At 44.9% G+C, this 25934-nt stretch overlaps 1 protein-coding gene across 3 annotated transcripts in view; it reads left to right on the top strand.

Annotated features, from left to right (window-relative positions):
• Positions 1–25934, top strand: part of NOD1 (nucleotide binding oligomerization domain containing 1) — a 92620-nt gene that overhangs the window by 25531 nt on the left and 41155 nt on the right. For 2 of the 3 annotated variants that reach the window (XM_068549238.1, XM_068549239.1), the window contains exons 2-4: positions 18022–18327; positions 19420–19594; positions 21967–23791. In XM_068549238.1, the coding sequence (XP_068405339.1) occupies positions 18127–18327; positions 19420–19594; positions 21967–23791 (2201 nt within the window). In that variant the 5' untranslated portion in view covers positions 18022–18126. Of the gene's footprint in view, positions 1–16013; positions 16112–18021; positions 18328–19419; positions 19595–21966; positions 23792–25934 lie in introns of all 3 variants that reach the window. The other variant, XM_068549237.1, reaches the window with a different exon arrangement.

The raw sequence follows: 25934 nt of genomic DNA, 5'->3' as shown, positions 1-25934 counted from the left end.
TCATATATGGCCTTTATTATGTTGAGGAAAGTTCCCTCTATGCCTACTTTCTGCAGGGCTTTTATCATAAATGGGTGTTGAATTTTATCGAAAGCTTTCTCTGCATCTATTGAGATGATCATATGGTTTTTCTCCTTCAATTTGTTAATATGGTATATCACGTTGATTGATTTGCGTATATTGAAGAATCCTTGCATTCCTGGAATAAACCGCACTTGATCATGGTGTATGATCCTTTTAATGTGCTACTGGATTCTGTTTGCTAGTATTTTGTTGAGGATTTTTGCATCTATGTTCATCAGTGATATTGGCCTGTAGTTTTCTTTCTTTGTGACATCTTTGTCTGGTTTTGGTATCAGGGTGATGGTGGCCTTGTAGAATGAGTTGGGGAGTGTTCCTCCCTCTCCAATATTTTGGAAGAGTTTGAGAAGGATAGGTGTTAACTGTTCTCTAAATGTTTGCTAGAATTCGCCTGTGAAGCCATCTGGTCCTGGGCTTTTGTTTGTTGGAAGAATTTTAATCACAGTTTCAATTTCAGTGCTTGTGATTGGTCTGTTCATATTTTCTATTTCTTCCTGGTTCAGTCTCGGCAGGTTGTGCATTTCTAAGAATTTGTCCATTTCTTCCAGGTTGTCCATTTTATTGGCGTAGAGTTGCTTGTAGTAATCTCTCATGATCCTTTGTATTTCTGCAGTGTCAGTTGTTACTTCTCCTTTTTCATTTCTAATTCTATTGATTTGAGTCTTCTCCCTTTTTTTCTTGATGAGTCTGGCTAATGGTTTATCAATTTTGTTTATCTTCTCAAAGAACCAGCTTTCAGTTTTATTGATCTTTGCTATCGTTTCCTTCATTTATTCCTGATCTGATCTTTATGATTTCTTTCCTTCTGCTAACTTTGAGGTTTATTTTATTCTTCTTTCTCTAATTGCTTTAGGTGCAAGGTTAGGTTGTTTATTTGAGATGTTTCCTGTTTCTTAAGGTAGGATTGTATTGCTATAAACTTCCCTCTTAGAACTGCTTTTGCTGCATCCCATAGGTTTTGGGTCGTTGTGTGTCCATTGTCATTTGTTTCTAGGTAGTTTTTGATTTCCCCTTTGATTTTCTTCAGTGATCACTTCATTATTAAGTAGTGTATTGTTTAGCCTCCATGTGTTTGTATTTTTTACAGATCTTTTCCTATAATTGATATCTAGTCTCATAGCATTGTGGTCGGAAAAGATACTTGATACGATTTCAGTTTTCTTAAATTTACCAAGGCTTGATTTGTGACCCAAGATATGATCTATCCTGGAGAATGTTCCATGAGCACTTGAGAAGAATGTGTATTCTGCTGTTTTTGGATGGAATGTCCTATAAATATCAATTAAGTCCATCTTGTTTAATGTATCATTTAAAGCTTATTTCCTTATTTTCATTTTGGATGATCTGTCCATTGGTGAAAGTGGGGTGTTAAAGTCCCCTACTATGATTGTGTTACTGTCGATTTCCCCTTTTATAGCTGTTAGTATTTGCCTTATGTATTGACGTGCTCCTATGTTGGGTGCATAAATATTTACAATTGTTGTATCTTCTTCTTGGATTGATCCCTTGATCATTATGTAGTGTCCTTCTTTGTCTCTTGTAATAGTCTTTATTTTAAAGTTTATTTTGTGTGATATGAGAATTGCTACTCCAGCTTTCTTTTGATTTCCATTTGCATGGAATATCTTTTTCCATCCCCTCACTTTCAGTCTGTATGTGTCCCTAGGTCTGAAGTGGGTCTCTTGTAGACAGCATATATATGGGTCTTGTTTTTGTATCCATTCAGCCAGTCTGTGTGTTTTGGTGGGAGCATTTAATCCATTTACATTAAAGTAATTATCGATATGTATGTTCCTATTCCCATTTTCTTGAATGTTTTGGGTTTGTTGTTGTAGGTGTTTTCCTTCTCTTGTGTTTTTTGCCTAGAGAAGTTCCTTTAGCATTTGTTGTAAAGCTGGTTTGGTGGTGCTGAACTCTGTCAGCTTTTGCTTGTCTGTAAAGGTTTTAATGTCTCCATCAAATCTGAATGAGATCCTTGCTGGGTAGAGTAATCTTGGTTGTAGGTTTTTCTCCTTCATCGCTTTAAATATGTCCTGCCACTCCCTTCTGGCTTGCAGAGTTTCTGCTGAAAGATCAGCTTGTTAAACTTATGGGGATTCCCTTGTGTGTTATTTGTTGTTTTTCCCTTGCTGCTTTTAATATGTTTTCTTTGTATTTAATTTTTGATAGTTTGATTAATATGTGTCTTGGCGTGTTTCTCCTTGGATTTATCCTGTACGGGACTCTCTATGCTTCCAGGACTTGATTAACTATTTCCTTTCCCATATTAGGGAAGTTTTCAACTATAATCTTTTCAAATATTTTCTCAGTCCCTTTCTTTTTCTCTTCTTCTTCTTCTGGGACCCTTATAATTCGAATGTTGGTGCGTTTAATGTTGTCCCAGAGGTCCCTGAGACTGTCCTCAGTTCTTTTCATTCTTTTTTCTTTATTCTGCTCTGCAGTAGTCATTTCCACTATTTTATCTTCCAGGTCACTTATGTGTTCTTCTGCCTCAGTTATTCTGCTATTGATCCCTTCTAGAGTATTTTTAATTTCATTTATTGTGTTTTTCATCGTTGCTTGGTTCCTCTTTAGTTCTTCTAGGTCCTTGTTAACTGTTTCTTGCATTTTGTCTATTCTATTTCCAAGATTTTGGATCATCTTTACTATCATTACTCTGAATTCTTTTTCAGGTAGACTGCCTATTTCCTCTTCATTTGTTAGGTCTGGTGTGTTTTTACCTTGCTCCTTCATCTGCTGTGTGTTTTTCTGTCTTCTCATTTTGCTTATCTTACTGTGTTTGGGGTCTCCTTTTCACAGGCTGCAGGTTCGTAGTTCCCGTTGTTTTTGGTGTCTGTCCCCAGTGGCTAAGGTTGGCTCAGTGGGTTGTGTAGGCTTCCTGGTGGAGGGGACTAGTGCCTGTGTTCTGGCGGATGAAGCTGGAGCTTGTCTTTCTGGTGGGCAGGTCCACGTCTGGTGGTGTGTTTTGGGGTGTCTGTGAGCTTATTATGATTTTAGGCAGCCTCTCTGCTAATGGATGGGTTTGTGTTCCTGTCTTGCTAGTTGTTTGGCATAGGGTGTCCAGCACTGTAGCTTGCTGGTCATTGAGTGAAGCTGGGTCTTGGTGTTGAGATGGAGATCTCTGGGAGAGTTTCGCCATTTGGTATTACGTGGAGCTGGGAGGTCTCTTGTGGACCAGTGTCCTGAAGTTGGCTCTCCCACCTCAGAGGCACAGCCCTGATGCCTGGCTGGAGCACCAAGAGCCTTTCATCCATGGGAAAAAATAGAAAGAAATAAAGAGGATAAAATAAAATGAAATAAAGTAAGATAAAATAAAGTTATTAAACTAAAAAATAGTTATTAAGAAAAAAATTTTTGTAAAGTAAAACAAAAACAAACAAAAAAAAACGGATGGACAGAACCCTAGGACAAATGGTGAAACGAAAGCTATACAGACAAAATCTCACACAGAAGCATACGCGTACACAGTCACAAAAAGAGGAAAAGGGGAAAAAATAATATATCTTGCTCCCAAAGTCCACCTCCTCAATATCGGATGATTCATTGTCTATTCAGGTATTCCACAGATGCAGGTACATCAAGTTGATTGTGGAGCTTTAATCCGCTGCTTCTGAGGCTGCTGGGAGAAAGTTCCCTTTCTCTTCTTTGTTCGCACAGCTCCCGGGGTTCAGCTTTGGATTTGGACCCGCCTCTGCATGTAGGTCACCTGAGGACGTCTGTTCTTCGCTCAGACAGGACGGGGTTAAAGGAGCAGCTGCTTCAGGGGCTGTGGCTCACTCAGGCCGCGGGGAGGGAAGGGTACGGATGCGGGGCGAGCCTGTGGCGGCAGAGGCCAGCATGACGTTGCACCAGCGTGATGCGTGCCGTGCGTTCTCTCGGGGAAGTTGTCCCTGGATCATGGGACCCTGGCAGTGGCGGGCTGCACAGGCTCCCGGGAGGGGAGGTGTGGAGAGTGAGCTGTGCTTGCACACAGGCTTCTTGGTGGCAGCAGCAGCAGCCTTAGCATCTCATGCCCGTCTCTGGGGTCCGCGCTGATAGCAGCGGCTCGCACCCATCTCTGGAGCTCCTTTAAGCAGCACTCTTAATCACCTCTTTTGGGAGGCCTGAGGTCTTCTGCCAGCGTTCAGTGGGTGTTCTATAGGATCAGTTCCACATGTAGATGTATTTCTGATATATCTGTGAGGAGGAAGGTGATCTCCGCGTCTTACTCTTCCGCCATCTTGAAGCTCCTCTTTAACTTTTGCCATTTTTTTTATGTGTTGGTGTAGGTCTGTTTGGGTTTATCTTGTTTGGGACCCTCTGTGCTTCCTGCACCTGGATATGTTTCTTTCTTTATGTTTGGGAAGTTTTCAGCCATAATTCTTCAAATACATTTTCGATCCCCTTTTCTCTTTCTTCTCCTTCTGGAATCCCTATTATGTGTATGTTTTATATTATCCCATAGGTCTCTTATATTGGTTTCATTTTTTTTTTTAATTTGGCTTTCTGTCTGATATCCTGATTGGGTGATTTCCATTATCCTGTCTTTCAGGTCACTTATTTGTTTTTCTGCATTATTCATTCTGCTATTGTATGCTATTCTGCTATTCTATGCCTTTAGCTCAGCTTTTGTCTCTGCAAATGAATTTTCTTTTTTTTTTTTTTTCTCTTTTTTGGCCATGCTGTGCGGCTTGTGGGATCCCAGTTCCCATAGGGATTGAACCAGCCCTCAGCAGTGAAAGCGCCAAGCCCTAACCACTGGACTGCCAGGGAATTCCCTGCAAATGAGTTTTATATTTTTTGGTTCCTCTTTATAGTTTCTAGTTCCTTTTTACAGTACTCTGCATTTCCGTTGCTAGTGTTTCTTAATTCCTTCAGTATTTTCATTATCTCCTTTTTGAAATCAGTGTCTATTAGTCTGGAGAGGTCTGCTTCACTGCTTGTTCTTTCAGGGGAATGCTGTTAGTCTTTTACCTGGGAGTGGTTCCTCAGCTTCTTCATTTTACTTCTATTTCTCTTACTCTGTGAGTTTAGGAGAAACAATTATCTGGTGTGCTCTTGGAAGGCTATTTATATGTGGGCGTGTCCCTGTGTAACTTGTGTGGGTTTAATATATTTGGTGCCAGTGCTGTTTTTAGTATGGATGCCTGTCGCCTCTTTCCTCAGTGTGTGTTGGTTGTTCTCCCCTTGATAAGGGGTGTGCAGGTGTGGTGGCTGGTGCCTGGCCCTGGGGTTCTTGGCAGTGGTGGCAGCTCAGGTGCACCCCCAGAGCACATGATGGGGACAGAGGTGGTGGCTGATGACCACTCCTGGGGTCCAGGAGGGAGGCCGGCAGTGGCTCCCAACCACTCCTGGAGTCTGCAAGGGTGGTGGTGGTGGCTCACGACTGCTCCTGCAGCCTGGGCAGGCAGTGTCATGCCCTCTGTGAGCACGTGCACAGGGTAAAAGGCTACAATCTGGGTCCCGCCTCTCCCCTCATGCACTCCCCAAACAGTGGCGACTGGTCTCTAAGTTGGCCCAAACTTCCTCCGCGTACACCCCCAGCCATGGTTGCACTGGACTCCAGCGCCCCCAGGCCATCTCCACATGGCCAACCCCAGTCCTCTCCCCGGTTCCGATCTCCGAAGCCCAAGTTCCAGCACCCAGCCCCTGCCTGTACTGGCGGATGCATGTCTCAGGCTGGGGGGGTGCAGGGCAGTGCAGGGCGGCAACACTGACCATCTGTGCAGTTCTCCCTCTGCTCTGGCTGCTGCAAACCAGCAGCACTCTCCTACGAGGCTCTGAAGCTCCCTTTCTGTCCTAGCAGATCTCCCCACTGGTGAGGGGGCTTCCCAGGGTGCAGGGACCTTTCCTCTTTCACAGCTCCCTCCCAGGAGCACAGGTGCTGTCGTGAGACCTTTCTCGCTTTTTATTTTTTCTATTTCCTACCTGGTTACATGGAGATTTTCTTGCCCTTTCAGCAGTCTGAGGTATTCTGCCAGCATTCAGTAGACATTCTGTGAGAATTGTTCCACAGGTAGATTTATTTTTGAAGTATTTGTGGGAGAAGGTGAGCTTCATATCCTGCTACTCTGCCATCTTGATCCCATGCTCTGCCATTGGTATTTTGATAGGGATTGCATTGAATCTGTAGATTGCCTTGGGTAGTATGGTTGTTTTTAACAATAATAATTCTTCCAATCCATGACCATGGAATACCTTTTTTTTTTTTTAAAGACATTCACCTTTTAAAAAATTTTATTTTATTTATTTATTTTTGGCTGCGTTGGGTCTTTGTTGCTGCATGTGCACTTTCTCTAGTTGTGGTAAGTGGGGGCTACTCTTCGTCTCAGTGCACGGGCTTCTCATTGCGATGGCTTCTCTTGTTGCAGAGCACAGGCTCTAGGCACGCGGGCTTTAGTAGTTATGGCACATGGGCTCAGTAGTTGTGGCACACGGGATTAGTTGCTCTGTGGCATGTGGGATCTTCCCAGACCAGGGCTCGAACCCGTGTCCCCTGCATTGGCAGGCAGATTCTTCACCACTGTGCCACCAGGGAAGCCCCAACCATGGTATATCTGTATGTTTGTATCATCTTCAGTCTTTTAAATCAGTGTCCTATCTTTTTCCGAGTACAGGTCTTTTACCTCCTTAGGTAGGTTTATTCCTAGGTATTTTATTCTTTTTCATGCAGTGCTAAATGGGATTGTTTCCTTAACTTCTCTTTCTGGTAGTTCGTTGTTAGTGTATAGAAATGCAACAGATTTCTATATTTTAATTTTGTATGCTGCAACTTTACTGAGTTCATTGATGAGCTCTAGTAGTTTTTTGGTGGCATCTTTAGGATGTTCTATGTATAGTTGTGTCATCTGCAAGCAGTGACAGTTTTACTTCTTCTTTCCCAATTTGGATACCTTTTATTTCTTTTTCTTGTCTAATTGCTGTGGCTAGGACTTCAATACTATGTTGGTTAAAAGTGGCAGGAGTTGGTATACTTGTCTTCTTCCTGATCTTAGTGTAAATGCTTTCAGATTTTCACCATTGAGTATGATGTTAGCTGTGGACTTGTCATATATGGCCTTTATTATGTTGAAGTATGTTCCCTCTATGCCCTCTTTCTGGAGAGTTTTTATTGTAAACGATATTGAATTTTGTCAAAAGCTTTTTCTGAATCTGTTGAGATGATCATATGGTTTTTATTCTTCAATTTGGTAATATGGTATAGCACATTGATTGATTTGCAGCTATTGAAAAATCCTTGCATCCCTGGGCTAAATCCCACTTGATCATGGTGTATGTTTTTTTTTTTAAGAGTTGTTGGATTTGGTTTGTTAATATTTTGTTGAGGATTTTTGTGTCTATGTTAATCGGTGATATTGGCCTGTAACTTTCTTTTCTGTGATATCTTTGTCTGGTTTTGCTATCAGGGTGATGCTGGCCTTGTAGAATGAGTTCAGAAGCATTCCTTCCTTTGTAATATTTTGGAATAGTTTGAGTATAGGTGTTAACTTTTCTTTAAATGCTTGGTACAACTCACCTATGAAGCCATCTGGTCCTGGACTTCTGTTTGTTGGGAGTTTTTTTTTTTTTAATTACTGATTCAATTTCATTATTGGCAATTGGTCTGTTCATATTTTCTATTCCTGGTTCAGTCTTGGGAGATGGTACATTTCTAGGAGTTTGTCCATTTTGTCTAGATTATCCATTTTATTGGCATATAGTTGTTCTCAGTATTCCCTTATGATCCTTTGTATCTCTGTTGTGTTGGTTGTAATTTCTTTTTCATTTCTGATTGTATTGATTTGGCCTCTCTCTCTGTCTTTTTTGATGAGTCTGGCTAAAGGTTTATTAGTTTTGTTTATCTTTTCAAAGAGCCAGCTCTAAGTTTCATTGATCTTTTCTGTTGTTCTTTTAGTCTCTATTTCATTTATTTCTGCACTAACCTTTATGATTTCTTTCCTTCTACTAACTTCAGATTTTGTTTGTTCTTTTTTTTAGCTCCCTGATGTATAAGGTTAGGTTGTTTATTTGAGATTTTTCTTGTTTCCTGAGGTAAGCTTGTATCACTATAAACTTCTCTCTTAGTACTGTTTTTGCTGTGTCCCATAGATTTTGGATCATTGTGTTTTTGTTTTCATTTGTCTCCAAGTATTTTTGGATTTCCTCTTTGATTTCTTTGGTGATCCATTGGTTGTGTAGTAGCATATTGTTTAGCCTCCAAGTGTTTGTGTTTTTTGCAGTTTTTTTCTTGTAGTTGATTTCTAGTCTCATAGCATTGTGGTGGGAAAAGATGCTTGATATGATTTCAGTCTTCTTAAATTTACTGAAGTTTGTTTTGTGGCCTCACATGTGATCTGTCCTGGAGAATGTTCCATGTGTACTTGAAAAGTATGTATTCTCCTGCTTTTGGATGGAATGCCCTATATATATCTATTAAGTCCACCTGGTTTAATATGCCATTTAATGCCAGTGTTTTTTTATTGGTTTTCTGTCTGGATGACCTGTCCATTGATGTAAGTGGGGTGTTAAAAGTTCCCTACTATTATTGTGCTACTCTCAATTTCTCCCTTTATGTCTTTTAATATTTGCTTTATGTGTTTATGTGCTCCTATGTTGGGTGTATATATATTTACAATTGTTATATTTTCTTGGATTGATTCCTTGATCATTAGGTAATGTCCTTCTTTGTCTCTTATAACAGTCTTTATTTTAAAGACTGTTTTATTTTGTCTGATATAAGTATTGCTACCTTGGCTTTCTTTTGCTTTCCATTTGCATGGAATACCTTTTTCCATCCCCTCACTTTCATCCTGTGTGTGTCTCTAGATCTGAAGTGAGTCTCTTGTAGGCAGCATATATAGGGGTCTTTTTTTGTTTCCATTCAGCCACTCTATGTCTTGATTGGAGCATTTGTTCAGTTTACATTTAAAGTAATTATTGATATTGTGTTCTTATTGCCACTTTATTAATTGTTTGGGGATTGTATTTTAGGTCATTTTGTTCATTTCTTCTTTTGTTCTCTTGTGATTTGAAGACTAGTATTATGTTTGGATTCCTTTTTCTTTTTTGTGTGTGTATCTAATTTAGATTTTTGTTTTGTGGTTACTGTGAGGTTTATATATAGCAATCTATATATATACGTGATTGTTTTAAGTTGCTGATCTCTTAACAAATGTGTTTTAACAACCCTGTGTTTGTACTCTCCTCCCCTCATGATTACTGTTTTTGATATCATGTTTTACATTTAATTGTTTTGTGTATCCCTTAACTGCTTATAGGTTGATGTAAGTAATTTTACTACTTTTGTCTTTTAACCTTCCTACTAGTTGTGTGTGGATGATTTCCTACCTTTACTATATGTTTGTCTTGTTTTTTTCTTTAATAGATCTTTATTGGAGTATAATTGCTTCACAGTACTGTGTGTTAGTTTCTGTTGCACAACAAAGCGAATCAGCCATATCCCCTCCCTCTTGAGCCTCCCTCCCATCTTCCCTATCCCACCCTTCTAGGTCATCGCAAAGCACCGAGCCAATCTCCCTCTTCTATGCTGCTGCTTCCCACCAGCCAACTATTTTACATTCAGTAGTGTATATATGTCGATGCTACTCTCACTTCACCCCAGCTTCGCCCTCCCACCTCATATCCTCAAGTCCATTCTCTATATCTACCTCTTTATTCCTTCCCTGCAACTAGGTTCATCAGTACCATTTTTTTTTAGATTCCACATGTATGCGTTAGCATATGGTATTTGTTTCTCTCTTTCTGACTTACTTCACTCTGTATGACAGACTCTAGGTCCATCCACCTCACTACAAATAACTCAATTTCATTTCTTTTTATGGCTGAGTGATATTCCATTGTATACATGTGCCAGATCTTCTTTATCCATTCATCTGTCGATGGACATTTAGGTTGGTACCATGTCCTGGCTCCTGTAAATAGTGCTGCAATGAACATTGTGGTACATGTCTCTTTTTGAATTATGGTTTTCTCAGGGTATATGCCCAGTAATGGGATTGCTAGTTCATACGGTAGTTCTATTTTTAGTTTTTTAAGGAACCTCCATACTGTTCTCCATAGTGGCTGTATCAATTTACATTCCCACCAACAGTGCAGGAGGGTTCCCTTTTCACCACACCCTTTCCAGCATTTATTGTTTCTAGATTTTTCAATAATGGTCATTCTGACCGGTGTGAGGTGATATGGCATTGTAGTTTTGATTTGCATTTCTCTAATAATTAGTGATGTTGAGCATCTTTTCATGTATATGTTGGTCTTTACTGATGAGATTTTTTTTCCTTTCATGATTTTCATGTTGCTAATTGTGTCTTTTTCATTTTTGCTCAGGGCAGTTCCTTTAACATTTCTTGTAAAGCTGGATTGGAGGTGCTGAACTCTTTTAAAAGCTTTTGCTTGTCTGTAAAGCTTTTGCTCTCCCCATGAAATCTGAATGAGAGTCTTTCTGGGTAGAGTATTCTTGGTTGTAGGTTTTTCCCTTTCATCACTTTATATTGTGCAACTCTATTCTGCCCTGTAGAGTTTCTGCTGAAAAGTCAGCTGATAGCCTTATGGGAGTTCCCTTGTACATAACATGTTGCTTTTCCATTGCTGCTTTTAATATCCTCTCCTTATCTTTAATTTTTGCCATTTTAATTACAGTGCATATTGGTGTATTCCCCTTTGGGTTGATCCTGTTTGGGACTCTCTGTACTTCCTGGACATGGATGTCTGTTTCCTTTCCTAGGTTAGGGAAGTTTTCAATTAGTATGCCTTCAATTATGTTCTCAGCCCCTTTCTCTCTCCCTTCTCCTTCTGGGACCCCTATAATGCAAATATGGTGTGTTTGATATTTTCCCAGAGGTCTCTTAAACTGTCCTCATTTTTTTTCATGCTTTTTTCTTTTTTCTGTCCAGCATCAGTGATTTCCTCTGCTGTCTTCCAGCTTGCTGATCCATTCCTCTGTATCATTTAGTCTATTGTTGGTTCTTCTAGTGTATTTTTTATTTGTTATTGTATTCTTCATGTCTGTTTGGCTGTTCTTTAGATTTTCTAACTCTTTGTTAAAAGCTTCTAACTTTTCATTCTGTGCATCCATTCTTCCGAGTTCTTTGATCATCTTTCTGATCACTACCTTGAACTCATTCTCAGGTAGATTGCCTATGTCCACTTCACTTAGTTCTTTTTCTGGGGTTTTATCTTGATTCTTCATTTGGAACATGTTATTCTGCCGCCTCATTTTGCCTAAGTTGCTGGGTTTTTTTTTTATGTGTCTGGTAGGTTGGTTACATTTCCCAGCCTTGAAGAATAAGCCTTTTGTAGAAAATCTATGTGTCTCAGGACACTTCCCTTTCATCACCAGAGCTATATGCTCTAGGGCTTCCTCCATGAGGGCTGCGTGGATCTTTCTGTTGTGGTGGGCTGACTATGTGGACAGTCTGGTAAGCTTGGTTGGCCCTTGGTCTGTTTGGTTGCCAGTTCCTGCCTTGTGCAGAGGCTGTTGGCTGCTGGTTCGTGGGACTGGGTCATGAGGTGGCTGACTGCAGAACTCTAGGGGACTATACTAGTGCTGGTTACTGGTAGGTTGAGTCAGGGTCCAGGAGACCCTGGGGGCTGTTGCTCACCCACTGGTGGGTGAAGCCAGGTCCTGGGGCTAGTACTGGCCTACTGGTAGGCAGAGCTGGGTCCTGGGGTCTGGTTGCAGAGCCCAAGGGTCCCAGAGCATGTGTCGGACCACTGGTGGGTGGGGCCAGTTCCTGACACAATTGGCTGCAGGACCTGGGGTGTCTGGAAGCTTGTGTTGGCCTGCTAGTGGGCGGGTCCTGGGCACAACTGGTCCGAGGGCAGGGTCTGGGCAGCTAGTGAGTGGGGAGGTCTGCAGAGTGCAGGACTGTGGTTTTCTTGCAACTGCTGTCTGCCCCCTGGTGGGTGGAGCTGGACGGGAGGCTAGAGTAGGCTCACTGGTGGGTGGGGCTGGTGCCTTGGGGATTCTGGTGCTGGTTCCTGACCACTGCTGGGTGGAGCTGGGTCCCAGGGTCTCTGGCTGGAGGGTCCTGGTGGTCTTGGTTCTAGTGCCTGTGTACTGGTGTGTGGAGCCCGGTCCTGGGTCCTCTGGTGGGCAGGGCTGTGTCCAGAGGCAGCTGTGGATCAAAGGGTCTTAAAGCAGCCTCTCTGTTGGTGGGTGGGGATGTGTCCATGCCCTGTTAGTTGCTTGGCCTGAGGTGTCCCAGCACTGGTGCCCCAAGTGGGGCTGGGGCCTGGGGCTAATAAGCTAGAGGGAGGATTCCAAAATGGTGCTTTGCCAGCACCAGTGTCCACATGGTAGAAAGAGCTCCCCAGAATGGCTTTTGCCAGTGTCTATGTCCCCAGGGTGAGCTGCAGTTGCCTCCTACCTCTCCAGGAGACTCACTAGGAGTAGCAGGTAGGTTTGACCCAGCCTCCGGTCAAATTACTGCTTCTGCCCTGGGTTCCAGAGGGTGTGAGATTTTGTATCTGTCCTTTCATAGTGAAGTCTCTATTTCCCCCAGCCCTCTGGGACTCTCAGAAGTAAGCCCCACTGAACTTCAAAGCCAAATGTTCTGGGGGCTCATCTTCCTGGTGCAGGACCCCTGGACTGGGAGCCTGACCTGCGGCTCGGACCTCTCACTCCTTTGGGAGAACCTGTGCGATCATAATTATTCTCCTGTTTGTGGGTTGCCCAGCCAGGGATATGGGACTTGACTATATGGCAGCTCTGTGCCTCCTACCTGCCTCTCTGTGCTTCCTTCTTTATATCTTTAGTTGTATAAGAAATTTTCTGGCAGGTTCCAGTCGTTTTCATCAATGGTTGTTCTGCAAATAGTTGTGATTTTGGTGTACCATAGGAGGAGGTGAGCTCAGGGTCTTTCTAGTCTGTCATCTTGCACAGTCTCCCTTGTTTAAATGTTAATTCTACATATATTTTAGACCCCACAAGATAATAATGTTTTGTTCAGTCAATATACATTTATATTTACCCACATATTAAAACTTTCTGTTGCTCTCATTTTGTTTTAGTTTGGGATCATTTTTCTTCTACCTAAAAAACTCTTCAGTACTTATTTTAGTGCAGCTATGCTGGCCACAATGTCTCTCAGTTTTTGTTTACCTGGAAATGTATTCTGCCTTTACATAATACTTCAGTGAAGTTTTTTTTTTTCCATACAGTAACATTCAGAGACTTTATGTGTACAAGTTGATGACTTTTGGTAAATCATATGTATATATATATATGTATGTATGTATGCATAATTACATACATACACGTTATATATGCATACACCACACATACACATGTGATATGCATATATACACATTTATGCATAGTGATACATATATTCACATGTGACATATATGTCTATGTATAATATATATACATATATATGTATAATATATATACATATATATGTATAATATACATATATATATATATATGACACTGCAAGATAAAGAACATTTCTATCACCCCAGCAATTTCTCTTATTCCTCTATGCAGTCAATTTCTCCTTTACTCCTATCCCCCTACCCAGGAAACCACTGCTCTGATCTAGATCAGATTTCTAGAATCATATGAATGGAATCATATACTACATGCTTTTTTGAGTCTTGTTTCTCTCAGCATAACATCTTTGATACTCATTCATGTCATATTAGTATTTCATTAATATTTATTTTTTAATTTATTTTAAATTATTTTTGGCTGTGTTGGGTCTTCGTTGCTGCGTGCAGGCTTTCTCTAGTTGCGGCGAGCGGGGGCTACTCTTCCTTGCGGTGAGCGGGCTTCTCATTGTGGTGGCTTCTCTTGTTGCGGAGCACGGGCTCTAGGCACGCGGGCTTCAGTAGTTGTGGCACGTGGGCTCAGTAATTGTGGCTCGCAGGCTCAGTAGTTGTGGCGCATGGCCTTAGTTGCTCTGCGGCATGTGGGATCTTCCCGGATCAGGGCTCGAACCTGTGTCCCCTGCATTGGCAGGTGGATTCTTAACCACTGTGCCACCAGGAAGTCCCTCATATTTGCTTTTGAATAGCACTCTACTGTATGAATGCACCCCGATCTGCTGATCCACCCACCTGTAGTTGCCCTCTGTGGGAACAACAAGCTACCTTATCAGAGCTGGCAGTGGAAGCCCCTTGTTTAAAAAAAAAAAAACCCACAAAATTGTCCAAACCTCTGAACCTTTTCAGAAGGCAGAGTTCTAGAATGAGAAGTTACTAAATCGAAACTTTTCACAGGCTCTTGATTCATACGTCAAATGGCTTTCTGGAAGGTTTCCATCAGTTTACATTCCTGGTATGAAAGTTCCTGTCTCACCATGCGATCAATAGCATTTTTGTATCTTATTTTCTGATATTTTCAAGCATGCAAAATTGAATCTAATCACTGAAAGGAATTTCCCTTCATTCTAAACCACTAGGTCCTATACTTATTTTCTCCCTGAGTTTATAGAATTATCAGTGACCTTCTTTAACCCCCATCTCGCTGACTTTCTGAGAAACTAATCTGAAAAGCCAATTCAGAGTCGTTTCTGGCATCAGTATTTCTGGTAACCAGATGCCCATGAACTGAATTTCTCTGCAGTGTTCCATGATGTTGATTTGGTCTACCCTTGGACTCTGTTTACCAGGGCAGGATCAGCTTTCTTTGTTTCCTTTCCCATCATCCATGCCTTGTTAAGTTCCTGCTGAATTGAGCAAATTCTGCAAATCTGATTATATCTCAAACCAGAGCTCTGGACGTTACAAAACAACAGCCTCCTTGCCAGCTGGCTGACATGTAATTCATTGCTTTGCTTAGGTGGCCATAAATCAGGGGATTTTCCTTAAGTTTCTGCCTTTGATGGTAAGAGGTAGTGACGTCCGTGGGTGATACTACGGGGAAGGGCTGGGAAGACACGTCACTGGTTTTGTGGGAATCACAGGCTTGGAAGAGGCAGAAGCCAGGAGTGAAATGGGACCCACAGTGAGATGGATGAGGATTGGGTGCGGAGGAGTGAAGGCCATTGTGTAACACCCATTCCAAGCCTTGGTAAGAACGGAGCCATAGGATGAAAAAACCCTGAATCACCAAGTGGGAAGGCAATTCCCTTTCCAGCTCTCTCAGATTTACCATGATCTCAAAGAGAAAGTCTCAGTCTTGTGCTACTGTGTCTTTAATACCTCTCAAATGCTTCTAAGAGAAAACAGGCCTCAGACCAAGAACCTTTCTAGGCAACACTGTTGAGCTGGAATACAATAGCATGGTTTTATTTCTAGTGAATTTATTTTTGTATTACTTTCTATTTATTGCAAATGATTTTTTTGTTTACAATGGTAATATAAATTTTCCTTTAAAATTAGTCTGAGTTGTAAAGTCAAGTCAATTTAAAGCAAAAAGTTAAGCAAACAGCTTTGCTTATGGGACTCAATTATGGCCAAAAAAAGTGACTGTGGTGCCTGAATGACTGAGATTTGGAAAACACTATCCCAAAGGAAGAAGGTAAAGAGAGTACTCTGAGATCCTACAGTTCCGGATTTAAAAATTATTCTTTCTCCAAGTTCATTCATTCATTCATTCATTCATTTGTTCACCGTTCAGCACAAGTGGTTTTTTTTTTAATATAAATGTATTTATTTATTTATTTTTGGCTGCGTTGGGTCTTCGTTGCCGCGTGCAGGCTTTCTCTAGTTGCGGCGAGCGGGGGCTACTCTTTGTTGCGGTGCGCGGGCTTCTCATCACGTTGGCTTCTCTTGTTGCGGAGCACGGGCTCTAGGCACGCGGGCTTCAGTAGTTGTGGCTCGCAGGCTCAGTAGTTGTGGCGCACAGGCTTAGTTGCTCCGTGGCATGTGGGATCTTCCCAGACCAGGGCTTGAACCCGTGTCCCCTGCATTGGCAGGCGGATTCTTAACCACTGCGCCACCAGGGAAGTCCCAAGAGTGTTTTCAAAGAAACCTTTCTCTCTTTTTTTTTCTTTTTGACTTTGCAGATTCCAGAAAGAAATTGGAAATTGAAGATTTAAGGAGAGAATGTTGTTTTAAAATATTCTCACTTTCTTCAAAGAACACATGACAGAAACTTAAAAAGGTATTATTAACCAGTAATTTAAATATACATTTAACATTATCAACTGGTATCCCTTAAGGGAACTAATTTTCTAAAGCTATGGATCCTTAAGTGGGTCATAGAATTGATGACAATAAAAAAAGCTGAATTAGAGTCAAATCGATCAGCATACTTTTAGTGCAATAGTAGCTAATCACTCATTTTCATCCCTTTAAATTCCATTTGGTAAGAATCTCTTGCCTTTCTGTTGTTTATTTTTATTTATTTATTTATTTTTGGCTGCGTTGGGTCTTCGTTGCTGCACGCAGGCTTTTCTCTAGTTGTGGCAAGCGGGGGCTACTCTTCGTTGTGGCGCGCAGGCTTCTCGTTACAGTGGTTTCTCTTGTGGAGCACGGGTTCTAGGCGTTCGGGCTTCAGTAGTTGTGGCACATGGGCTCAGTAGTTGCAGCACACGGACCCTGGAACACGCAGGCTTTAGTAGTTGTGGTGCATGGGCTCAGTAGTTGTGGCTCGCGGGCTCTAGAGCGCAGGCTTAGTAGTTGTGGTGTACGGGGCTTAGTTGCTCCGCGGCATGTGGGATCTTCCTGGACCAGGGCTCGAACCCATGTCCCCTGCGTTGGCAGGTGGATTCTTAACCACTGCGCCACCAGGGAAGTCCCTTTCTGTTGTTTAGAATGTTAGAATGTACTGTCTTTTGCTCAGTCAGTCAGGTTATGAAAGGAAAGGTTACTGTGTGGGGTCCCACTGAGAATCTCTATAAAGCTTGCATTTGGCAACTTGATAGGTAAAAGAAGAGAAAATGCAAGTGTGTCAAAGAGCAGGAGACTAGTATGTGACTTGGTGGAAAAAATGTGAGAACCACTAGACCTGAATGTTAACATATGTGGGCTCATGAAACATACATGTTTAGAGGTCTATGAATTTTTTTTTTGAGTTCTACAAAAAACATTTAAAACTCTCTCTCTAGAGTGTGTGCATTTTAGACAAAGGACTAAGTGGCCAGTTCAAGGCCTTTCTACTTCCAAGTGTGTGATCCATTTATATCCACAGGATGACTGGAGTAAAATTAAGTGGCTGAGAGATCTTACTCTAAAAGAAAGAAATCAGTGCAATTCTGGGGTAGTGCAGACAAACTCAAGATATTTTTTTAATACCCAAATAAAAGAGCTTGGGCCCCTGTCCCTACCGAGACCAGAAGTTCAGCACATGCATGAGGTTTTCAAGGATTTCCAGGGAGACGTTGTCTGCTGGTCATCCATTCCTTGGAATTGTCGCCTCTCCCTCTCACCTTCCTTCTGTCCTGCTTCACTCCATAATGGCCATTGCTGCTCCTTCATTCCCTAAGGTGCTTGTATGTAGCCAACTTGACTGGAGATACAAGGAGAGCTGGGACGGGGGTGTGGGGAGGGCTACAGCACAACCCAGCGCAGGCAGTAATGACTGACACATCACTCTTCCTGGGTTCCTGGGCTCTGGCTACCACAGGAGACTTCATGCCGGCTCGCTCTCTCCTCAGGCCGTTTTGTGCTCAGACCCTCTCTCCCACCAACCTCATAGTTCCTCTGCCCCCAATTCTGGGTGCTGTCCCCTCATAGGGCACGTGGAAACTTCCAGTTCCAGTTACCTAATTTGGAAAACATACCTTTGCACCCCTATCCCAATCTAGGACTGAGGCACACTAAAAAAAAAAAAAAAAAAAAATTAAGAAGTTTTGCTAAACAATAGCGTTGTCTACCTCTGGTCATCTACCCTAGTGGTGTAACCCACACGCAGGAGCAATTAAATTATGATTTTTACTTTATTACGTCTCAGATCAATATCTTAAGCATGACTCCTTCCTGTTCTAAATAGAGAAATTCCAGGACCGAAGAAAGGGGGAGGGATCTTTCCCATGGCTTTGTTTTTGTTGGTGTCTTCCTTTGTCTCTTCAGGGTTTGCACTGAGAGGCTGGCCTTGGATCCTGATTGCCCTTCTGCCAGGAAGGCACATGCAGCCAAAAATGAATTTGGGAAAAGCAGCCGCTTGCTCCTTTAACCATGGAAAAGCAGGGCCGCAGTGAGATGGAAATAATCCCGTCAGAGTCTCACTCCTACATCAAATTGTTGAAAGTCAACCGGGAGCATCTGGTCACTCACGTCCGCAACACTCAGTGTCTGCTGGACAACTTGTTGCAGAATGACTACTTCTCCGCCGAAGACGTGGAGATCGTGTGTGCCTGCCCCACGCAGCCCGACAAGGTGCCGGTGACAGGGATGCCAGCCTTGGTGGCCGGACGGGGCTTCTCCCCATTGACCTGGGTGAAGAGCTTTGGGAGTTCAGTACACTGGGTGGAATTTCCTGTCGGGGTTATCTACCACACAGAAATGCTTGAGTTAGCTTATTCCACAGTTACGTACTTCACTTCTGTGTTCCTGAAACACAGCAAACTCTTCTGACCTCTCCATTCTCCTTGCTGTGCGTATTGGTTCTCAAACAACTTGTTTTCCAGTTCACTTTAAGTGAGTGAATTCTTTAAAAAGAAAACGAGCATGAAACACTAGTAGTGCTGCCCATTCCGTGCCCTTAAACTCTGGAGAGCTGCTCACTGCTGGGGACGGCTCTGAGAATTCCTCTGGTTGAGGAATGGCTGCATCCCAGCCTGGGTCCGCGGTAGAGAATCTCCCACACTCCACTGTGGGAAGTCTTCACAGCCCTTAGTTTCACTTTAGCTTTGTGTCATCTTCTGAAAAATAGAATGGCGAGACGAAAACCTCCTTCTTGGGGAGAGGAGTGACAGAACTCGTTTGTAACATGATCCTGTTGGGCTCAGAAAAGACCAGAAGGGTTTCTGGGAAAAGCACAGTAGAACACTGTTGTGGTTTTTTTCCCTGAATTTTTAATAAGACAAAAAGCTTTTGTAAGGTACATCTTACACGGGGGTCTGCTGTCCCCTCGCTGTGTGGCCCAGCGCCCATCTCATTATGCCTAACGGGTGACTTTCTCCCCCTCAGCACTCATTCCCAGAGAGCAATAGTGTTAGCTTAAGAGGGAAAAGGAGAAAAGGAGGGAAAGGGAAATTCCAGGGGGGCGCTCGGCTCTAGTTGTGAGTCTGACCTTTTTATTTTTAGGCTCCTGGAAGCCTCTGGTTTCCTAGAGCTGTGCGGTTTGTTTCTTGCTCAGGCGGTCCATTTTTTACAGATCCTGGGCTATCGGCGTGTAGCATCTCATACCAGCTGGGTGGACGGTCAAGCTCGAGGCTGTAGTAAGAGCTCAGAACCCTGCATGGGAGCCTCTCCAGGGGGCAGACACCCCTAGTGCCGGCTCACACCTTACTGCTTGTGCCGCACTAGGTCCGCAAAATTCTGGACCTGGTGCAGAGCAAGGGCGAGGAGGTGTCCGAGTTCTTCCTCTATGTGCTACAGCGACTCGCAGACGCTTACGTGGACCTCAGGCCTTGGCTGTCGGAGATCAGCTTCTCCCCTTCCCAGCTCATTCAGAGCAAAGCTGTTGTCAACACCGATCCAGGTATGAGTCAGCCCCCGGGGAGACCGCAGCCACCAAGCAAGCAAGGCCCCCGGGGCTTGGAAATGCTATCTGTGTGGGTCCAGCTGGGGATAAAGGCGGGGTCCGCCTCGACCAGCCCTGCCTTCCACCTCAGGCAGCAGGCTCGGCTGCTGTGTTCCTTTTAGAAAGGAGAGCTGGTCCCTGTCACCCTGGTGCAGCCCAGGGAACTGTGATTGAACTGACCACAGATAGCTGGTCTGATTTATGTAGGGAGCCATGGAAGTGTAGGAATGACCTCTGTTCTGACCTCTTTCTGACTTCCTTTTCTGACATATCTAGACATTTTAGTGGTTGTACAAATTCAAGTTTGCATTTTTTTCCTTCTTGAAGATCTTTCCAAATTTGATTCCAGGCAAAGAATTCTTCTATCAACCCTGACTGCCAGTCCTCATTTCCAAAGCACCATGGGCCCCCTTTAGTTAAATGATTAGTTCAACAGGTATTTATGATGTACTCAGCATGTGCCAGGGCTGGGTGTGCTGGATGCCGGGGGTGCAATAGGGAGCAGACCCAGCTATGGTTCCTGCCCTCAGGGCCCTCAGAGGTTAATGCAGGAGACTGGCAGTAAATAATGACACAAATGTGTAATTGCAAATGGTGATAAGGACAACAGCAGTTCAAGGTGCTGAGAGAGCACAAAATTGGGACCACAGTCTGGTCTGGGGACCAGGGAATCATCTTTCCGTGCCTGTGGTCTCTCCACTTCCAGACAGTTGTTGGCGACATACCAGCACTGAGCTTCCAAACCCTGAGTTTTAAAGAATCCAGTTTGACCTTGAAAACAGAAACAAAGGACAATGTCCCAGAGTGTCAGGTGTGTATTTAGGGGAAACCAGATCAAGAGACAGAGTGTCACGGACAAGCTCTTGCTTCTGCAGTTACCAGCCGGCCACTGCTAGCTTCTTACTGTTACTGCTCCTACCCACCTCACTTTGTTACCTTCCCCAAGAAAAAAGGAAAATATTCCTGTGATGAAGAGTTCTTGCAGAAGACTTCTCCATTGGCTCATTAACCCAGCTACTGTAACGGCTTTGAAAGTATAATTCACTCTACAAGAAGCCAGATGTGAAAGACTACATATTGTATGAATCCATTTATATGAATGTCCAGAAAAGGCACATTTATAGAAACGGAAAGCAGATCAGCAGTTCCCTAGGGCCAGGGGTGGGGCAGAGATTGTCTGCAAATGCACTTATGATGCACTTATGATGGAGATTGTACCCCTGGATTTTAGTGATGTTTGCGTTAACTCTGTAAATTTACTAAAAATCATCGACAACAATACCTGCTGTAAAATAGGTGAATTTATAGTCTGTAAATTTTGCCTTACTAAAACGGTAAAAAATAGAACTCACTTCACAAATTTTAAGCAGACAACCAAGTGGGACTAAGTTGATGGGAAAGGGTTGTAGATGAATCTGGAAATGTGCAAGTGTGTCCGATTTTTGTTAATTGAATTATCATTAAGACCCAAAAACTATTTAAAGGAATTTTGGAACACCCTTTTTTTTTTTTTATCTGGAGTAAGCTCATTTTGTAGCTCGTTTCTGCTGAGAGCATGACACTTAGGTCAGCATGTTACCCCATGTCAGCAGATTAACCCATGTACTTCCCCTGTGGGCCAGCCCAGCGCTCCCCCTGGGGCACGTGCTGAGCATCAGTGATCCCCAGGCCTCAGCTTTGGAACCAGGGCCGCTGTGCCCTGTGTAGTGTAAGAAGGCTGGTTTTCACTTTAGTTTACTTACTCATTTATGGTGAGGCACAGCCCCTTTGTAGTCCATATTAACGTCAACTGTTGTATCTTATCGCAAGAAGTTTCTGTATTAGGTTTTATGAGACTACTTGTTGTTTTACGAGCAGTGTCATAAGCACAAGAAAGGTTAGGACAATTTCTTCCTCAACGATACAAGTGTCGGTGGAGAGTGGCTTGCGCTGTTTGAGCAGGACCCTGGGGTTGGGCTGGGGCAGCAGGGCCATGCGGCCTGGCCGTTAGATTTGAGGGGGCTTCAGTTTTTAGCTGGAGTTCAGTGACAGCTTGCGCAGAGGAGTAGGGAGCCCGTCTCTGGCACTGATCCCAGTTGAATTCTGTCCCCGCTGGCTGGCCAAATCTGAGGTCAGACAGAGGGGTGGAGGCCCAAGGGCCCGCAGATTCTGGAGCGCTGGCTCTTTGTATCTGAGGAGTCCTCGCACTTAGCCTGAGCGTCCAGGCTGCGGGCTTGTTTTCCTGTGTGCTTGCTCCTCCGCCCGAGACCTCCCTGTTTGGTGCCCTTTCCACCCGTGTCTCTCTCTCCCCATCTGCTTCCACCTCTCACCTGGCGCCACTCTCCCTGCAGTGAGCAGATACAGCCAGAAGCTGCGACAGCAACTGGGCCGTGACTCCAAGTTCATCCTGTGCTACGCCCAGAAGGAGGAGCTGCTGCTGGAGGAGATGTACACGGACACCATCGTGGAGCTGGTCGACTTCGGCAACGAGAGCCTGGGCAGCCTGGGCAGCCTGGCCTGCCTCCTGGACCCCTCCACGGGCGTCCTCAACGAGCACGGCGAGACCATCTTCGTCTTCGGTGACGCAGGCGTGGGCAAGTCCATGCTGCTGCAGCGGCTGCAGAGCCTCTGGGCCGCGGGCCAGCTGGACGCTGAGCTCAGGTTCTTCTTCCACTTCCGCTGCCGCACCTTCAGCTGCTTCAAGGAGAGCGCCTCGCTGTGCCTGCGGGACCTGCTCTTCAAGCACTACTGCTACCCGGAGCAGGACCCCGAGGAGGTGTTCGCCTTCTTGCTGCGCTTCCCGCACACGGCCCTCTTCACCTTCGACGGCCTGGACGAGCTCCACTCGGACTTCGACCTGAGCCGCGAGCCCGACACCTCCTCCCCCTGGGAGCCCGCCCACCCCCTGGTCCTGCTGGCCAACCTGCTCAGCGGGAAGCTGCTCAAGGGGGCGCGCAAGCTGCTCACGGCCCGCACGGGCGTCGAGATCCCGCGGCATCTCCTCTGGAAGAAGGTGCTCCTGCGCGGCTTCTCCCCCAGCCACTTGCGCGCCTACGCTGGGAAGATGTTCCCCGAGCGCGCCGTGCGCCAGCGCCTGCTGGACCAGCTGGAAGCCAACGCCAACCTCTTCAGCCTGTGCACCGTGCCCCTCTTCTGCTGGATCATCTTCCGGTGCTTCCAGCACTTCTACGACGCCTTCGACGGCTCCCCGCAGCTGCCCGACCGCACGGTGACGCTGACCGACGTCTTCCTGCTGGTCACCGAGGTTCACCTGAACAGGACGCAGCCCACCAGCCTGGTGCAGCGGAACACGCGGAGCCAGACGGAGACCTTCCGCGCCGGCCGGGGCACCCTGCGCTCGCTGGGCCAGGTGGCTCACTGGGGCATGGAGAAGAGCTTCTTCGTCTTCAGCCAGGAGGAGGTGCAGGCGTCCGAGGTGCAGGAGGGGGACCTAAAGCTGGGTTTCTTGCGGGCCGTGCCGGAGCTGGGCCTCGGAGGGGACCAGCAGTCCTATGAGTTTTTCCACCTCACCCTCCAGGCCTTCTTTGCTGCCTTTTTTCTGGTGGTGGATGACAAGGTGGGCACTCGGGAGCTGCTCCGGTTCTTCCAGGAGTGGGCTCCTCACGGGGAGGCAGCAGCTGCGTCCTGCTATCCCCGCTTCCTACCCAGCCAGTGCCTGGGGGGCCGCGGCCTGGCCGGGGAAGACCCCTTTAAGAACAAGGATCACTTTCATTTCACCAACCTCTTCCTGTGCGGGCTGTTGTCCAAAGGCAAACAGAAACTCCTGCGGCACCTGGTGCCTGCCGCCGCCCTGCGGAGAAAGCGCAGGGCCCTGTGGGCTTGCCTGTTCGCCAGCCTGCGCTCCCACCTGAAGAACCTGCCCCGAGTTCAGTCTGGGAGCTTCAGCCAGGTGCAGGCCATGCCCACCTTCCTCTGGATGCTGCGCTGCATCTACGAGACGCAGAGCGAGAAGGTGGGGCAGCTGGCGGCCAGGGGCATCTGCGCCAACTACCTCAAGCTGACCTTTTGCAACGCCTGTTCGGCCGACTGCAGCGCCCTCTCCTTCGTCCTGCACCACTTCCCCAAGCGGCTTGCGCTCGACCTGGACAACAACAATCTCAACGACTATGGTGTGCGGGAACTGCAGCCCTGCTTCAGCCGCCTCACCGTCATCAGGTGAGACCACCAGGTTCCGGGAGCAGCCGGCGGGGCCGGGGCTCAGGGGACGCCAGGACTAGCACTGCGGAGCGGGATCTCCTGGATTGTCCTGGAACTCATGACCCGGGGGCCTGGGAACATCCGGAGCTTCTCTGTCTCAGGGTGGCAACGGGTAACGAGCAAAGCTTCGAAGTCAGGTGGACCTGGATGGGCCCCAGCTGGGTGTCCTTGAGCAAGTTGCTCGACCTCTTTGAGCTTCAGCGTCCTCATCTGGAAAAAGGAGATTCTCGTATCCTAACGATTACACTAATAACAATCAGCATTTATTGAGAATGGGTGAGGTGCATTAAAACTATTACCTGGTTTAATCCTTTTAACAGTACCTACCTGATAGCGTTGTTATCATCTCCATTTTGGCAAACGAGGAGGCAGAGGCACAGAGAAGTTAAGTGGCTCAAGGCCACACAGGTGGGCCATGGTGGAGCCAGAATCTAAAGAACCTTTTGAGATTCATGTGAGGCTCAGAGATAGCCCGTGAAATGTTTCTGGCGCGTGAAAGCTTTATGATGGCAGAAAAAGCAGACTTTGTGCTTATTAGCGTTAGTTAACTTCCACGAAAAAAGTGGACAGCCCTGAGCTGCCAGGGGATCTCAGTAAAGAATGCTGACTCTTGATTAGTTTCCTGTTTGATGGTTTAGAGGAAAGAAAAGCCAGTCTCCTTTCTTCTATTAGCATTTTCTGTATTAAATACACCTTGTAAATCTCTAGGGGGTGGGTGGGGGGGGGTTCAATTCTCCACTACTTGGCTCATGCATTTCTGAAGAGCAGAAGGGATTTGGAACTGATTCCAGGTACCTGTTACACAAGCACCAGAGCATACATTGTGGGGGGATGGGTGGGATGTAGGGAGCCCAAACCTGCCCTGGCCTGGGCATTGGAAAGCCTGGAATCTATTCTCTGAGCTCTCAGCCAGCGATTCTCGGTTTGTAGCCTCAGGCAACCTCACACTCAGTGCCTCCCTGTGACCATTTCATAAGATGGAAGCTCTGCACCAGTATGGTGGTCCCCAGGTTTGCCTCCAAACCAGCAAAAGAGAAGGCAGGAAGAAATGGGCAACCCTAAGGAAGCATTTTGAGCTCCCTGAGGGCATCAGTGAGGATTAGTTTTGGCTGTTAGAGAAAACTCACAATACTGGTGGCTTAGATAAGTTACAGACTTATTTGTCTCTCATGCAAAAATCTAAAGGAGGGCAGTTCCAGGCTGCTGTGAGGTCTCAATGACCATCTAGAGCCCAGGCTCTCTTCTGCTTACTGCTCTGCTGTCCTCAGTACCTGACTGCTATATCTTGGCCTAAAATGGCTGCTCATGGTCCAGCCATTCAGTTGACATTCTAGTCACCAGGAAGAAGGAAGGGCAAAGGACACACCCCATTCTTTTTTTTTTAATTAATTTTATTGCGGTACAGTTGATTTACAGTGTTGTGTTAATTTCTGCTATGCAGCAAAGTGATTCAGTTATACATACATATATATTCTTTTTCATATTCTTTTCCATTATGGTTTATCACAGGATATTGAATATTAGTTCCCTGTGCTATACAGTAGGACCTTGTTGTTTATCCATTCTATATATAATAGTTTGCATCTGCTAATCCCAAACTCCCAGTCCATCCCTACCTTCCCCACCCTTGGCAGCCACAAGTCTGTTCTCTATGTCTGTGAGTCTGTTTCTGTTCTGTAGGTAAGTTCATTTCTGTCATATTTTAGATTCCACGTATAAGTGATGTTACATGGTATTTGAGTTTCTCTTTCTTACTTCACTTAGTATGATAATCTCTAGGTCCATCCACATTGCTGCAAATGGCATTATTTCATTCTTTCCTATGGCTGAGTAGTATTCCATTGTATATATGTACCACATTTTTTTTTAATATTGGAGTATAGTTAACAATGTTGTTAGTTTCAGGTGTACAGCAAAGTGATTCAGTTATACATATACATGTGTCTATTTTTTTCAAATTCTTTTCCCATTTAGGTTATTACAGCATATTGAGCAGAGTTCCTTGTGCTATACAGTAGGTCCTTGTTGGTTATCTGTTTTAAATATGGTAGTGTGTATATGTCAATCCCAAACTCCCAATTCATCCCTCCCCCGCACCTTT

This window comes from Eschrichtius robustus, chromosome 8 (genome assembly GCF_028021215.1).
Source record: "Eschrichtius robustus isolate mEscRob2 chromosome 8, mEscRob2.pri, whole genome shotgun sequence".
In the NCBI taxonomy this organism is placed as follows: domain Eukaryota; kingdom Metazoa; phylum Chordata; class Mammalia; order Artiodactyla; family Eschrichtiidae; genus Eschrichtius; species Eschrichtius robustus.
This window is presented reverse-complemented; position numbering and strand designations above follow the sequence as displayed.